This window comes from Myiozetetes cayanensis, unplaced genomic scaffold (genome assembly GCF_022539395.1).
Source record: "Myiozetetes cayanensis isolate MyiCay16 unplaced genomic scaffold, myiCay2020 scf4, whole genome shotgun sequence".
Taxonomy (NCBI): Eukaryota; Metazoa; Chordata; class Aves; order Passeriformes; family Tyrannidae; genus Myiozetetes; species Myiozetetes cayanensis.
In genome coordinates, this window is record NW_026087631.1 from 63,934,356 (window position 1) to 63,950,169 (window position 15,814).

Here is a 15,814-nt window from a genome sequence, read left to right on the forward strand (position 1 = left end):
TCCAGTCTGGATCCTGTGGAGTTCTCAGGGTGCCGGTTTGGGGTGGTGGCAGTGGGTGTCTCACTCCCAGCATCCCCAAGCCTGTGCTCTGCCCCAGCTTTCTCTTCTTCTCCAGCAGACGGAGCAATAACACAGTGATCAACACCATCTCACCATGTGAGGGCTTCCTGCGGCTTCCCTTCACGGGCAGAGCACACGCCCATAACATCCCACCATCAGGCACAAAAAACGCTGTGAGCTCCCCCTTCCTCCAGATATCCATTATCTTCCTCAAGGTGATGGGTGCCTCTCCCAGGTGCTTTTACAGCTGCTTTGGCTCCCAGAGCCAGAAATGCTTGCTGGATTTTCTCTGGGGATGAGCTACACACCGCTCCTGTCGTCTGGATGCCATGACAGCCCACTGTGGCCTTGGGAGTGGGCTGAATGTCCAAGACCAGCTTTTAGCACCAAGCTCTGTGTCCCTGCAGACAGCACAGATGCTGCCAGGGCAGTATCCCCCTCCTAATTCTCTCCTAAATTCCCTTCTCAAACCCCATTCACCTCCCAGCTGCAATGCAGGCACTGTGTAAGGAAAGCCCTCCCCCCCAGGCAGGTGAACCCCCTTTGCTGATTCCCACAGGCCATGTGCCACCATCAAAAGCTGCAGCTTCCTGTGGGAGCTCCGTGGATGTGACTAGGACTGGAGCACTCCAACCATGGGGATCACTCTCCTCCTGGGCACACCAGGTGTCTTCGTGGAGTTATTTCGGGTTTCCCAGCACTGCTGCAGACAGCCTGTTCCCAGCATCCAGCTGTCCCCAGTGCTCTGTTCACAGCCTCCAGTGCCTCTGGAGGCAGGGAGCCCCCTCATTCCAGTGGATGAGTGTCCCTTCCACTGCAGGGGCTGGGCTTGTTGTAGGGTCAGCCGAGCACTCTCCCTGCTTTCCTGGGCAGACATGGGCACTCCGAGTTTGCAGGTTCCTGGGTGCACCCACTGGCCTCCCCCCCATTGCTGCTGTGGGACACTCTGGGGATAGGAGGCCAAGCCTGCCTGGTGGGACAGTGACCCGAGGCTGGGATAGGATCTTAAACACATAGGATCTGTGGATGCCCAGAAATGCCTGAGGAGAAGCCAGAAGCCCTGTAAGCACACCCTCCGGAGGCTGATTGGACACAGCTGTTTAATGGATGTATCTCAGTACAGATAGGGAGTTGCAACCCACGCACCCACGGCCACCTCCTCACCATGGCTCTGGCCACATCTCGGACCTGGCATCCGAAATATCCCCATTGACGCTCTGGCCACATCTCGGACCTGGCATCCAAAATATCCCCATTGGCCTGGCATGCCAGGGCGGTAGAGGAAGATGTGGTGGCACTGGTGCACCTCCTGGTCTTGCAGTGGGAGAGACCCTGGAAAGGGGAACTGTGCCCTGGCTGGGGAAACGGGGCTGAGTGGGACGGTGCCCCCTTTGCATTGGGGATACAGGTGAGGGAGTGACCAGGTTGCTGCAGGTGCACGCCTGGTCCGTGTACACCCCAGGGACCCCCGGCTGAGCCAGGGCACACCAGGCAGGGAGAGGCTGAGGGCACTGCAGGGAAGGGATGAGAGGGGCAGGGATCAGCTGCCGGGGCTGCCATGAGACCGGGGCGTCCCGGCCCCTGGCGTGTTTGGGGCAAGGTTTCCGGGGTTCCTCCTCCTTCACTTGCGGGCTGAGCACATCTATCCACCACAGTGTTGCCAAGCACCAACCCTGCCCAGCCAGTGCCTCACCCCTGCAGCTGACTTCTGGGGGGCTCTGTGCTCTGCCTCCCCCTCCTCACCACAAGCAGTAATGCCCCTAGTGAGGTGGGGTTGCCCACTCACCATGCTGGGGAGAGAACAGGACTGAACAGGGCTGGGGACTGAAATGCTGGGTAGATGGAGAGCATCCCTTGGAACCAGGGGTACAGGAGGGGATGAAGGATGCAAGGGAGTGCTGAGGGCAAGGTCGGATGCACAGGAGGGCTCCCCTACATCTCACCTTGCCCTCCCATCCCTCCGAAGCTTTCTATTCCCAGTGTTCCTTCCCACACCACTGCTGCCGGCATTAAATAGTTGGTCCCCAGGAGGGCAGGGCCAGGGAACACTCCCAAAAACAACCACCAGCATGCAAGGATGGACCTACTGGGCTCCAGCCCTTGCTGGAGCAGTGTAGGGATGTGAAAGACCCCGACAGGGTCAGCCACATCCTCCCCTCGAGAATCCATGATGCCAATGAGCTGAGACACTGCTTGCTGCAAACCTGGCAGCACACAGAGGCTCAGCTGTGGCTTCCCCGTGGCACTGTGGGAGGCTGGGGGGCACGCGGATGCTGGGCACCGGTTCTGCCGTGACCCCACAATTACCCAGAGCAGACCCTGCTCTGCCTGTGGGTTGCAGGGGCTCCACGCGAGGCAGGGAGTGCTGTGGGCACGTGGATCACGGGGGCTGATGCTCCCCTGGCCCCAGCCAGACATGCCCTGCCCCTCCCACCTCCCTCCCCCAATCAGAGCGGCCCCCACCCTCCCAGCCAATCACGGCCCGGCCACCTGTCCTCTTTGCAGCCAATCCAAGAGGGAGGCGGGGCAGAGCGCAGCGTGGCCGCCTCCCCGCCAGCCAATCAGCGCCCAGCTCCGCCCCCAGGGCCGGGCGGGGCAGGTGTGCATGGCGGGAGCGGCGTCGCGCCCTCGACGCGCCGCGGGGATTAGGCCGGGGGCTGCAGGTGCAGGGCGGCGCTGTTGGGGCGCGCGGCCAGGATGTAGGCGACGTTCTCCCGCAGGAAGCCGGGCCAGTCGACGGTCCTGTGGGCAGATGTGGGCTCACCGGCCACCCCAGCCGGCACTGCTGCTCCCCTGGCGCCTCCGCCCAAAATGAGGGTGTCCCCCACCCCTGCACACCGCGCTGCCTCACCTGGGCTCCTCCTGCTTCGTGGCTGGCAGGATCTTCTCTGGGCTCTTGCTGTTCCTGCTGCTGGCGGGGCTGCCCTCTGATATGGGCCCCACGTGGCTGATGCTGTGGGAGGGAGGAGGGTGCCCTTCATCCCCATTCCTGCCACCCCAAATGGTGGTGGCGAGGGGAGAAGGGTGTACAAGTCTGAGGGGCCGCAGAGGGAAGGTGATGAGAAGTGGGGGCACCCAGCTTGTGTGCCGAGCCCCTTCGGTGGGTGCTGGGGCTATGGTAGGAGTGCCGGCTTGGATGTCACCCCTGCACCAAGGTGGGCATTCCCATACCTGACGTTGCAGGACAGCATCTCCTTTTGGTGCTTGCGGAACCAGGTGTGCCGGGCCTGGTGGCACTCGCCCTCCCCGATGAAACCGTCGTTGTCCTGGTCCAGGGCCAGAAAGGCTGCCCGTGCCCGCTCCCGCTCCTTGGGGGTCAGCAGCCGCAGCAGGGCATTCTAGGGGGGCACAGAAGGGAAGGGAGAGAGCTCACCCGGCTCCTACGGGAATCTCCCGGCTCCTATGCCCAAAGCTGTGGGGGTCTCCGGCCCTGGGTGCCATGGCCTTGGGTGGTGGCCATGGGACTCAGCCCCCGCTGCCACAGCCATGGGTGCCAGCCTTAGGAGCCAGCTCGGGGTGCTGTGACCGTGGGAGCTTGTCTTGTGTGCTGGGACCATGGGTGCCAGCCATGGGAGCAAGGCCTGGATGCCACAATCGTACCTGCGGCCGTAGTTTCTGCAGCAGCTGGATGGACTCATGGGAGAGGAAGTCCTGCCACTCGATGTGCCCCTTCTTGTCAGGGTCCAGGGCATTGAACTGCAGGGCTGCCTGCTCCTCCTGTGCCTCAGCCATGGGCTTCTCGAACTGCTGCTTGTGCACGAGGTGTTTGTAGTGCAGGAAGTCATCCAGGGTCAGGCAGGTCTCTGTAGAGAGGAGAGATTTGCTGTGCAGTGCCTGGGAAGAATGGGGGACGCCCCACCCCACCTGCCTCCCCCAGCCTCCTGGGACCTGCCATGGAGAGGCTACGCACCTGGAATGATCTTGCAGTTCTTCAAGGTCTCCATCAGGCTGTACATCTCTTCCTCTGTCAGCAGCAGATTGAGGTTGTCCTGAGGCAGGGGGCAGAGAGGAGCCGTGGGGTAAAGGCATGGGACTGGGGGAGCATCCCGCTGTACGGCAGCAACGGGATCCCTTGACAGCATGTGGGTGTGGGCACCCACACCCTGAGAGGGATGGTGTGCAGAACACCCTGGGGGTTCTGCAGTGGGATGGCTCCAAGCCCCTGGGCCATTCCAGCTCTGCCACAGCAGCCCATCCCATGGCCAAGGTGGGCAGCAGGAGGTGGGGGGCAGCAGGTCCCCCACTGCTGTGGACCAGGCTGTGAGGTGGGACCCTGCTTGTGCCTGCGTGGGGCAGGGAGCACCCACCACCCAGCAGCAGCCCGGTGTCGCCTGCTCCAGGCACTCACGCAGTAGTAGCAGCTCCAGCCCGTCTCGGTGTGCGCCGTCTCTGTCACCTCCACGGCGCTGTCCTTCTGCAGGTACCCCATGCGGCGCAGGCAGCCGTCGTGGTACACCCGGGGGCAGATGCGGCATGGGAAGAGGCTCTCGGCTGTCCACACCTCGCAGATCTCACACATCTCGTCATTCACGATCTGGGGAGGGGTGGGCAGATGCTCAGCAGAGCAGTGTGGGCAGGGGCCTGGCTTCTCCAGGGGCGTGGTGTTTTGCAGTTGTTTTGCGGGTGGGGGTGGATGTTGGGGGGTGGAGTGGACGGGGGGAGGGTAATGCGTGGGGCTGGTGTAGGGGACAGGTGGGTGGTGAGGTCGTAAGGGACATGGTTGGTTGAGGGTAGGTGGGTTTGTTGGGATGAATGGTGGGTGGATGGGTCTGGCTCTAGGGTTGGTGGGGCTGTGAGGTGGTAGGTGCTCTGCGATGCAGCATGGGAGGTGTGGGTGGCTGGACTAGGGTTGTAGGTTGGCTGGTTTTTAGTGTTGTAAGTATGGATGGAAACTCTGCAAGGTTTTTCAACACATTTTCATTTCCATTTCCAAGAAATATTGATTGTACCCTGCATGATTTAGCCTCAGAGGGTGGTTGGGCACTGGAACAAGCTGCCCAGGGAAGTGGTCACAGCACCAAGCGTGACAGAGTTCAAGATGTGTTTGGACAATGCTGTTAGGCACATGGCAAGTTTCTTGGGGTGTCCTGTGCAGGGGGCAGGAGTTGAACTTGATGATCCTTGTGGGTTTCTTCCAAATCAGAATGTTCTATGATTCTATGGAAGGCTGTAGGTGGGCTAGGGGTGTAGGCTTGTTGTGTTGGTGGGTGGATGGATGGTTAAGGCTGTGGTTGTGGATGGGTGGGCTGTAGGACTGCATGCATGGGTGGAAAAGCTGTTGGGTTGTGGATGGGCTGGGCTGTAGGGGCTGCAGGTGTGAATGGATGGTTTGAGTTGCAGGCTGGCTGGCTGTAGGCTGACAAACACATAGATCAAATTGTCCTTTTCTTTACCCTGAAGCTGGAGCTGCCTGTGCCCAGCAGTGATCTCTTCTTTCCAAGACATACCAGGCTGCTGCGAGGGCACATCTGAACAGTTGCACCCTCCTCCCCACGTGGCATCTCCAGCTGCCTAGACTGGCCCTTAGCACCCTGCCCCACTGAGCCACCTCCATAGGGCTTTGCCATACCCAGGGAGGCTGTCACTGCCTGGCAGGTACTCAGGTGCTTGTACAGCCCTGGGCTCGCCCCAGCCCCTGTCCCCATGGCTCCATCTGCTCACCTGCTCCCTCTGTTCCAGGCTGATGTCCGGGGGCTCATCATCGTGCAGCTCCCGCTTGGGCCGGATGAAGGCGGGTGGTGTGAACCTGTTGGCCCGGTCAAACTCCTCTGGCTCCACACCCCGGCCATCCCGCAGCCGTTCCCAGGCTGCCTTGGCACTGGCACTGGCACTGCTCTCCTCTGGCTGGGAAGGTCCTGCCGATGCCTCCTCCTCTCCCTCCTGCACCTCCTGCTCCAGTGTCCCCCGGCGTGAGGTCCCCGCCTCTCCCCGGCGCCGCGTCGATGGCTGCTCCCGCAGCCCGTCCTTGAAGGCTGACACTGCCAAGCTCACCTTCTGCACCCTCTCCACCGTCTGCCGCCTGGACATTAGCACCCCCATGGCTCTGCAGGGGAAGGGAGGTGCTCAGTGCTAGCACCTGGGGGCACAGTGCTGCTCCCCGGACTTGCACTGTGTCCCTGACCCCAAAGAGTTGTCCTGGTGGCTTTCTCCCAGATGTGCAAGGTGCAGCTCAGGGCAGGGAGAAATGGTAAGCTGGCACTGAGGTTATCCATGGTGGTCGCGGGGAGATACACCCCTGGCCATAGAGGGTCTGAGTGTTGGTGCAGGACTGGGACAAAAAGCAGGGAGCTGTTTTGGGGATGCCTCCCCCATGTTTGCTCTATAGACTCCAGTTTAACAGGAACAATCCAGGCCTTTCCCACACCAGACCAGTAAATCCCAAAGGGACTGGGACCAGCTGTAATCCCGCCCCTTGCATGCATCTCCTTTCTGCCTTGGAGAAAGCCTCTGTGGCCAGTCAAGGGTGAAAGCTGTCCTCCCTGCAACTCTGCCCAGGACTGGGACATAGCTGGCTCCTCACCTTCCCCAAATTCTTCTTCACACCCCTGTCTCTCTTGCGCTCACATGCTCGTGCGTCTGTGCGTGTGTGCTGCTGCTGTGACCACTGGGAATCCTGCATGGAGCTGTGTGGGAGAGGTTGGACCAGCCACAGGAGGGCTGTGAGAGTGCAGGAAAGAAGGGAAGCAGTGCATGGGACTGGGGCACATGAGTTTCAGTACCAAGGGAAGATCATCTTGGGGTAAAATGGGGAGGTCAACAGCAGCAGCAATAGCAAGTCAGTCTCCGTCTCACTGGGAGTGGGCTGAAGCTGGGAAGAAGCAGGATTTGATCTCCAACGTCGTGTGGCACAGTATCACCCCAAATGGGTCCCGCTACTGCCCCGTGCCCTGCTAGGATCGTGTTATGGAAGATACTGCCCAGGGCAGCGGTGGAATCACTGTCACTGATACTGTTCAAAAAACCGCGTAGACATGGCACTTAAGGACGCAGTTTAGTGGTGGCCTTGGCAGCGCTGGGTTAACAGTTGGACTCGAGGATCTCAGAGGTCTTTCCCAGCCTTAATTATTCCGTGATTCTACGCTGCAGGAAAGAGGCACTCCCAGCAGGAGCCCAGGGACTAGGAGGCAGAGCAGGGAGATTGGAGCAGCAATCCCCCGCCTCGCCAGCCTCAGAAGGAAAGTCCCCAGGTAGCGGGATAATTAGCGGCACGAGCGCACACGCCGGGATCTCGGGGCTGCGGGAGGACCCGGCGCCGCGGGCGCTGCTGTGCCAGGGAGCCTGGGCAGGGTAATTACAGGTGCCCCACGCTGGCAGGGCCGAGCGGAGCCGAGCCGAGCGCGCTGGCAGGCAGCGAACACCGCTGCGTGCACACGCATGTGATTTCCCAGCCTCTCCCCACCACCGCGGGACCATCTGCCTGCGGATTCCCACGCACTGAGCCGGGTGTGCAACACGTGTGGGCCCCGTCCTGCGCGTGGGGGTCCCGGCAGAGCGCCCACACGGGGGTATTTGCGCCCGCTGGATGATGCACTGCCTGGCTCAGAGCTGGTGCCCGGCGTTCTTCAGCTTCCGAGGCTTTGCAAAGGTGGGAGCAGGGCAGAGCTGGAAGCTCGTGTCCGAGCCACAGCGACAGCGTCTCTGTGGCTGTGCCAGTGGGAAGGAAAAACACCTGGATGTCTCTTCGTGCCCACCGTGCCACCACCCCCTGCCCGGGAGGCTCAGGATCCTGTTTGCCGCGGGCAGGATCAGCTCTGCTGCTGGACACCATCAGCTCTGCCTGAGAACTGAAGAGTCGGGGACATCACTGCAAGACCCCCCCGAGGTCTACCCTTGCAGGTCTCTGCATCACCACATGCTGTCCAGATCCAGGCCTCCTCGTGGCCAAGGCTTGGGGCAGAAGCAGGGAGGAGAGGATGCAGAGAGGCTGGGCTCATGGACGAGAGAGAAAAGAGGGGTGTGGGCCCTATCCCACCAGTACCCCCAACAGCCACACCAGTGCTCCTGATCCCCACCGTGCTGTTGGGCTCTGGGTGCCCCAGCCGCAGCCCCCCTGCAGTGTAGTGGGGCGACCAGGGCAGTGGGAAGGTGGCTGGTGTGTGAACCAGCTGTAATCCCCCTCACATGAGGTTTCCCTGTGTGTTCATGTCATAGTCACCCACCAGCACTGTGCTGCTGCTTGAAGCTCCCAGCCACCTCCCTGTTTCCTGCCCTCTCCTAAGGCCATCCTGAGTGCCTCCTGCCATTTACTGCTGTCTGCCTGGATTCTGGACGGTGTGACTCGTGTCATGACTTGTGTCTGTTCTCAGCCCCGCTGGCCTCTCTGTTGCTGCTAGTGCTGCACAGCTGAACCCTGCCTGCACATCCAGGCTTGAATGGCTTCACTCTGAACTCAGTCTCCAGACACCACTGTCTTTCCACAGACCCCACTGCTCCCCAGATACCCCAAACTTGCTCTGTACTCTCCAGGGCCCCCTTTGCCCTCTGCCCTGCCTGACCCACTGGCTTTCTGAGGTGAGACATTGATCCCACACAGAATCACCCCCTCTCCTGGAGACCTCTGGGAGCTGGGAGAACCAGGGGTTCTCTTGCCTTATAGCAGCCCAGACACTTGAGCAGGCCCTGTATCTGCATGTGTTCCTGGGGGAAGGTGTCCCCATTGCTATTTGTGTCCATCCCCTGAGGCACAAAGTGCCACCACCTGTCTCACCATGACCTGAGGTGCGGGGGCCTCGACCTTGCTGCATGGCTGCACCGCGGGACTATTTTTAGGTCGCCCCCACAGAGGAGCTAAATCTGGGCACAGGCGGGAGCTGCCTGCAAACACCCGGCTCCACTGAGCCCTGCCAGCGCCAAGGGCTGTCACAGCAGGTGGTGGGCACCTTCCTACACCTTTGCCTTCCCTTCCCTTCCTTTCCCTTGCCCCAAGTCCACTGCGCCCCTGCCCTGATCCTTGGGCGACACCCATTCCCCACACTCTTCTGGTTTGGATTTTCTCCTTTGCTGCTTCATCCCTGCAGCAAAACACTAAGCCAGAATGCACTTCATCTTCTTAGCACCCATGGATGTGTATTTTCCAGCCCCATGCGCCTCTCTGTGTGGGGAAACTGAGGCATGGAGGCAAGGCTGGTGCAGCTGGAATGAGGGTAAGCCTGTTTTAAGAGGGGATGAGGGCACTGGTGGGACAGAGCTGGTGGCCAGCACGGATGCACCCCAAGAGAAGGAAGCAGGGCAGACCATCCCGATGCAAACAGATCCAATGGCCCCTGCGTGGCTGCAAAACCTCCCTCCTCCCATGGCAGAGCACACGTGGCTTGTGCTGGGGTTACGGGGTGCCAAGTTTGTGGTGCAGGGCGATGAGTGACACACAGGTGGGTGTAACATGGCACTGCGGGGGTGTTGTGGTGGCTGGGAACACAGGCTGGATGCGGTGGGGAGCAGCACAGGGTGGATGTGTTTGTTAGGGCTGGATGTGTTACGGGGTGGATGATGTGTCGGGGTGGATGTGTTTTGGGGTGGATGTGCTACGGTGCGGCTGGCAGCGCGGGGCGGGTGTTACGGCCCACGGTGGGTGTTGCAGCGACTGTGGGCATGGGGTGGGTGGTGGCTTTGGGTGCAGGGATGTTGCAGAAGCTGTGGGTGTGGAGTGGTGTCTGTGGCAGCTGGGGGTGCGGGATGGGTGTTTTTCAGGGGGCTGCGGGTGCAGGGTGGGCTGTTATGGTGCCCAGTGGTGGCATGGGCAGATGGGGGTGTGGAGCCACAAGGTCCGTGGCACTGACTGCCACCTGCCCCATGGTGTGTCCTCGCTGCAAAGCCCCACCAGCAAAAAAATGGTCAGTGGGTGCTTGGGCTGGTGCACACATGAGCAGGGTCCCTGGCACCCACCTTCACGGGGATGCATCACGGGTGTGCCAGAAGCAGACCCCCCTGGATTGCAGCTCCCCAGTCGTGGGGAAGGATGTGCCTGGTCCCCACAGGCTCCCTGCAGTCCAGGCCTCCCCCTTGCCTTGAGAGGCTCCTGATATTTTTACCCCACAGCACCTTTCTGGGAGCAGCATTAGGGACTCTGGGGACAGAGGGGTGGGGTACCAATAGGGAGGACACCCTGGGACATTGGAACCCACGGCTGCTAGGTCTGAAGGGCACGGAGCAGGGCTGAGAGGAGCTGCCGTGTCTCTGGCATGGCTCTGGTACAGCCCTGCACACCCTGCCAGCCCCTGCCTGCCTGGGGCAAGGGGGTCCAGCAGTGAAGGCAGAAGGCTCTGCTTGGGGACCATTGCATCCCACCTCCTTGAGCTGGTTGGGGATGGCCACAGGGGTCTGGCAGTACCCCCTTGTCCCCTCTCCTGGGCAGACAGCACATGCTGTGACTCTGGCACTGCTGGGGCTGCTGCTGTGAGGTGATCCGGTTGCCATGGGGCAGGGGGGTCCGTGGCTGATGGTACCCTCCCTACCCTCTGCAGGACTGTGGGAGTCCAGTGGGGATGCCTAGGGGGGTGGCCAGAACCCCAGATGTGCTGTGTCCCAGTCCTGGGGGCCCTGAGCCGATGGCTGCTCTCCCTGCTGGATCAAGTTGCCCGTCCTGCCGCGCCATGGCAGATTTTATAGGTGTGTCGCACGCTTCCATCTCCCAAAGGGAGATGAAAATGCCGTGACAGCAGAGTCCCTTCCTCTGCAGCAGATACAGCTCCTGCCCGGTTCTCCACTTCTCCTCCTCATCTGCCTCCCCAGCCCGTCTCCCCAGTACCCACATGAGGACCCCAATGCCTGAGGGCAGGACCCTCCCACCCCATTCTCATCCCTCATCCCAGGCATCCCATCCCAGGAGCTCTGGACATCCTCCCAGGCACCAGGACCTGGGGGGTGGGGGGGAAGTGGGAGAACCCCAACAACGTGTGGACAGCCCATGCCATGCACCCAGCAAAGCACCAACGGTGGCAAAAAAAAAAAAAAAAAGCACTTACCAGGGTGAGGGTCTGTCTGGGGAACTCGAGCCCTAGACAGAGGTCCACACGGTGTCCATCGCCGCTGCCTCTGGCTGCAGCCCCCTCTCCACCCGTGGGTGCTCACCACATCCCCGTGTGCAAATCCCTGTCGGGGGATGGAGCGGTGAGGGTGGTACCCGAGGAGCCAAAGCCCTGCACTTGCTGCCGGAGGATGCAGGAGACAGCGAGATGCTGGGAGCGGATGCCTGTGTCTAGCGCGCACACACACACGCACACACACACACGCACACACACTCAGAGGAAGCAGGGAGCTTGTGACTGGGGCTGAGCAGATGCAGCCTGGTTTGCTGTCCCTGTACCAATTGCTGCCTGAGCTGTGTTAAACAGCTCTCTGAGACACGAAGCTTTTTTTTTTTTAACCGGGCTGACGTGTGCTGGGAGATACCAATAAAAGCTTTCCCTGCATCTCCTCTGGCCCCCGGGGCCGAACCGCCTTTCTTAGAAAAAATCTCAAGGACTATGGAGATGTGGCTGCATCCGCGGAGGAGTGAATGTCTCACCTGCCCACCCACGGGATCTTCCCCAGACCAGTGCCCCAGGCACAGGCTACCTGCACCTGCTTTAACTCAATGCCTGCTGGTCAGTGTTGCAGGCAGGCTGTCCTTCCTACACCGTGGTGCAGTGGGGGCACGGTGACTACCAGCTACTTGCAGCCCTGTGTGCCCAGTGCAATGCAGCACCAGAGGTTTAGCTCCCCTAGTCTCCAGGACTGAATATATCACCTGGGTGCAGAGCACAGGACTGCAGAGGGGCTGGGGGCTCATGGAAGGTGTGAGTGAGGTGTTGGGGCAAGGGTGAGGATGCTGGTGGGGAGAGGAGGGCACAGCCCTAATTCAACACTCCTGAAGGTTGGATGTCTGGTCCATCTGCATTCCCAACTGCCCCACATCAGCCTGATAGGGATGGTGACTCAGCCCCCTTCGTGAGAGGGGGTACTACTGGGTAAGAGGGCTGTGCTTTTCCTTTCAGGAACTGGCAGCTCTGCCTGGGGACGATTTAGGGTGAAACAGACTCTGAGCCCTCCTAGGAGCAGCTTCCATACAGGTTTAGGATTAGTGCTGAAAGTGAAAGCAGAGGGGCCAGGGTAGTGGGGATGCTGCAGGGCTGCCCTACTCTTTGACCAGGCTGGATACAGCAGGTCCTTTCCTGATTAGGGGAGAGGGAAGCTCTGCTCAGCCCCACTGCACGGTTCCTGTTCCCAGGATGCTGCTGGGGGGAATCCCACATCCCAGCCTGACATCCTGGCCATGCCTGTTCCCGTGCCCTCCACTGGACAGGTCCTATCTGTCTCCATGTAGCTCCGCCAGCCCCACAGAGCATTAGACATGTGGAGAGCAGCATGCAGCAGCAGAGAGGCAGGGATGTCACCCTCTCCATGCAGAGAGCACAGAGAGCATGGAGTGAGAGCATGAGATGAAGGATGAAGCTTGATGACTGAAGCTTCCTGACTTCTGAAAGATGAGCAGCGCCATTCCTGACAGTCTTCTACACCTCTGAAAAAACTGTGGTGAACACAGCATCTGACACTCCTGCAGTGTCCTGCCTCCCCAGGAGCAAGTGACTGAGACAGGGCAGTCCCAAGGGTGCTTCCAGCACCCTATTTGGGGCACATACACTCCAACTTGTGCCACACACTGGTGCCAGGCTGGTACCTGACCCCTGACTGCTGCTCATCACCTGTGTCAGCCCTCTGTAGACCTATGACCCCACAATACTCAAACCTTCATCACAGATCCTTCCCAGTCCCTCATGTCTGAAATGGGAGTGAGCTGAGACCGTCTGCAGCTCATGTCACCTGCAAGCAGATCTAGAGGTCGGAAAAGGCAGCATCTGGGTGCTGTGCTGCGATCTGAGCCAGTCTGTGGCTCCCTTCCCCATGGCTGGGGATGCACAAAGCTAGGCTGCAGACAGGATTTATCTGCTTTCTGCTTGTGGCTGTCAGGTCCTGTCTTGCTTCACTCCATCAGCCTTAACAGAGCCTCTGGTTGCCCTGCCCTGGCCCAGGATGCCTCTTTGTGCTTCATCCTTCCCCAGGGATGCCTCCTTTTAGGGTGAATCACACTTTGCATTATTTAGCCCGAGGAGCATGGTGGAAAGGTGTTGGGGTGGCTGTGGGGTGGAGAAAGTGGAGGCCAGCTGTGAGCCTAGCAGGAAACACCTCCACAGATGAACCTTGGCCCCAGAGGACTGGGGAGGATTGTGCTGGCAGGCTGTGAAAGCTTTTAGTGCCTCTGCGGGGAGAGCCCTGCCCTGGCAGTCCTGTGTCAGAAAGCAGCGATGCCTGGAAAAGCAAAGGCGAACTGGAGCCCCAGCCCTGCTCCCGCTCTGGCTGCCAAGGGCCTTGGGGATCCCGCTGCAGGCAGGTGCTGTGTCCCACCAAACGAGAGCTACAGCCCGGATCCACTTCTGCAGGGAGCATTCACCAGCCGCCACCCCGTGCTAGATGCAGGGTGCTCTCGCACCCCTCGGGGGAGAAGGAAGGCACGGTCCCTCGTCCTCTTTGAAAAGCCACGGTGTGCCTGGCTGCTCCCTGGAGCGGCCGCAACGGCAACAGGCTGGGGAAGCTCCTGCCGGAGCCGGCAGCGCCGGTCTGCTGGAGGAGGGCTGCAGGGGCGGAGGTGAGAGCTGAGCTGCAGCGGGAATGAGCGTTTTCGTCAGCTCCTCTCCCCGCTCCCAAATCTCGCATGACGCCCGCGTGTAGGTCACTGGCTGCTGCGGCGACGCGGCGTGTGGGCTCACCATCTGCGGCTGCTTCTGGAGCCCGCCCGGGAACGCCGCCGTGTGCTGCCCTGGCTCATCCCGGATCCTGCCCGCCCCCCGGCCCTGAGCCTGCCGGCACCCTGCGGGGACGCAGGGCGAAGGGTTTGCTTTCTGGTGGGAGGCGGGGAGGGGGCCCTGAACTTTTGGCTCCTGCCAAGAAGCAGGAGCAGCAGCATCGGCGCGCCTGCGCGAGCCAGTGTTCCTGCCAGTCAGCAGGGGGTGATGGAAAAGAGAACTTGTCAAAATAGCGAGATATCTTTTTTCAGGAGATTACAAGTTTGGCTGATGGAGATAATAGTGTTGATGCACTGCAGGGAGGGTTCGGAGAGGCATCGGCTCACCTCACGGCAGCTGTTTCAGGAGGGAAGGATGATACCAAAATCAGCATGAAATGGGATAAAAACTGGCTGCCTGATGGGCTGTTGTGTCAGACTGCAGGCAGGGAATAGCAGAGCATTGCCCATCATCTGGAATAAATGGTGCAGGAGCAGGCCTGTGAGTGAGGGAGACTATGCCTTGTGACTTCCAGCTGTCTCACCCCAAGTCCCCACCGGTGTGGGTTCCATGCAGGGGAAGGGGCTCAGGATCTCAGGACCTGCAGACATGATCACACTTTCCACCAGCACCCAAGTGGGACACCTCCTTATGCTGGCTGCAGACAAGGCCACCTGCTGAGGGCTGTCCTTCATGTTCACTGGTAGCTGTGCGTCCCTGCCCCTGGATATTCACACGGGCTCATCACTGGCAGTCCATCACACCCCTGGTTATCAGTCAGGTGCCGTGCATGATGCCGATGGCTGTCCATCACGTTCCCACATCAAGGCCAGATCACTGACACTGCCTTTCACTCCCCACATTGATGCAGCTGTCCTCTGGCGATCCCACACCTCAACAGCTCAGCTGTCGATCCCCACAGCCTCCAGTTCCCTCCAGCTCAAACCTGATGGTGCAGTGGGGCTATGGTATCCTGGGCTGCTCTGGCACATTCCCTCTCCCACTCCTGTCCCCACCAGTGTTCCCTCCCAGGTGTGTGTGTGAGGCTGCAGTGCCTGTGGCTCCTTTGTTCATCTTGCCATGGCCTTTGGGACGGTGACGGGGACAGGGATGGGGATGGCAGGTCCTGGTTTTCCCCCTGCCCTGAGTAGCCAGAATGCTCTGAGCAGGAGCTGCTGCCAGATGGTGCCCAACATGGATGCAGCCCCTCCTTTGGCCCCCAGGAGCAGCCGCACAGTAGCAAACCCAAAGTAGGTTAAGACGCTGTGGATGCTGGCTGTGTGCCTCACGGCCGTGCCACTGTGCTTTTGTGCGCGGAGTTTTTCCCTCCCATCCCAGGGCTTTTGTGCTCTGAGTTTTTCCCTCACATCTCAGGGATGGAGTGGAGAGCTCTTGCCGGATATAATTACTGAGCAACCCCTTGTGCACTGTTAGGGTGTGAGGGCTGGTTTTGTCCCCTCACTAACACAGCTTTTGTGGTACCCAGAAAATACTCCAATACAAGAGCCTGGAGTAGAATTTGTGTAACAAATCTATCTTCAGCCCTGCAGCTCTGCAGGACTGGGAAGTTTGCAATAGAGGTCTGTCTGGATTGACATGGTAACTGTAATTCCAGCTGCAGCATGTCCAGGCACCTCTCTGTGTGGATAGGGGGCACCTCTCCTTTGCTCAGCTGCAAATTTGGTCTGAGGTCCCACTCCAGCGTGATCCAAGATCCTGGAGCATGAGCACATTGTGTTTCCCAGGGTGGTTTTAGCTCTATCCAGGGCCCTGGCCTGGTCCAGAACTGAGTGCTGCTTCCTCCTAATCCTTTTCTGTGTCTGATGCATCCCTGCCTCACTGCCTCATCCCCATATCTGCTGGACTGAGCCATAGCAGCACAGATCTGCTGGACATGCATCCCTGAGAGGTCAGTGCTTCTCCAGGGCTGGAAGGAGGAGATCCAGCCTACATCCAGGCCACCCATCCTCTCACTTGTCCATTTCCAGAGCTGCATG

General features: G+C 60.1%; 1 protein-coding gene across 1 annotated transcript; it reads right to left on the reverse strand.

The window, feature by feature from the left end:
• Positions 1–1,143: 1,143 nt before the first annotated feature.
• PHF24 (PHD finger protein 24) lies at positions 1,144–11,406 on the reverse strand. Its single transcript, XM_050328897.1, has 8 exons — positions 11,022–11,406; positions 5,722–6,103; positions 4,409–4,594; positions 3,971–4,049; positions 3,661–3,863; positions 3,232–3,398; positions 2,912–3,013; positions 1,144–2,802 (listed from the first exon to the last, which is right to left on the reverse strand). Exons 2-8 carry the CDS (start codon positions 6,097–6,099, stop codon positions 2,706–2,708), a joined length of 1,212 nt encoding a protein of 403 aa, XP_050184854.1. The 5' UTR covers positions 6,100–6,103; positions 11,022–11,406; the 3' UTR covers positions 1,144–2,705.
• Positions 11,407–15,814: the final 4,408 nt, after the last annotated feature.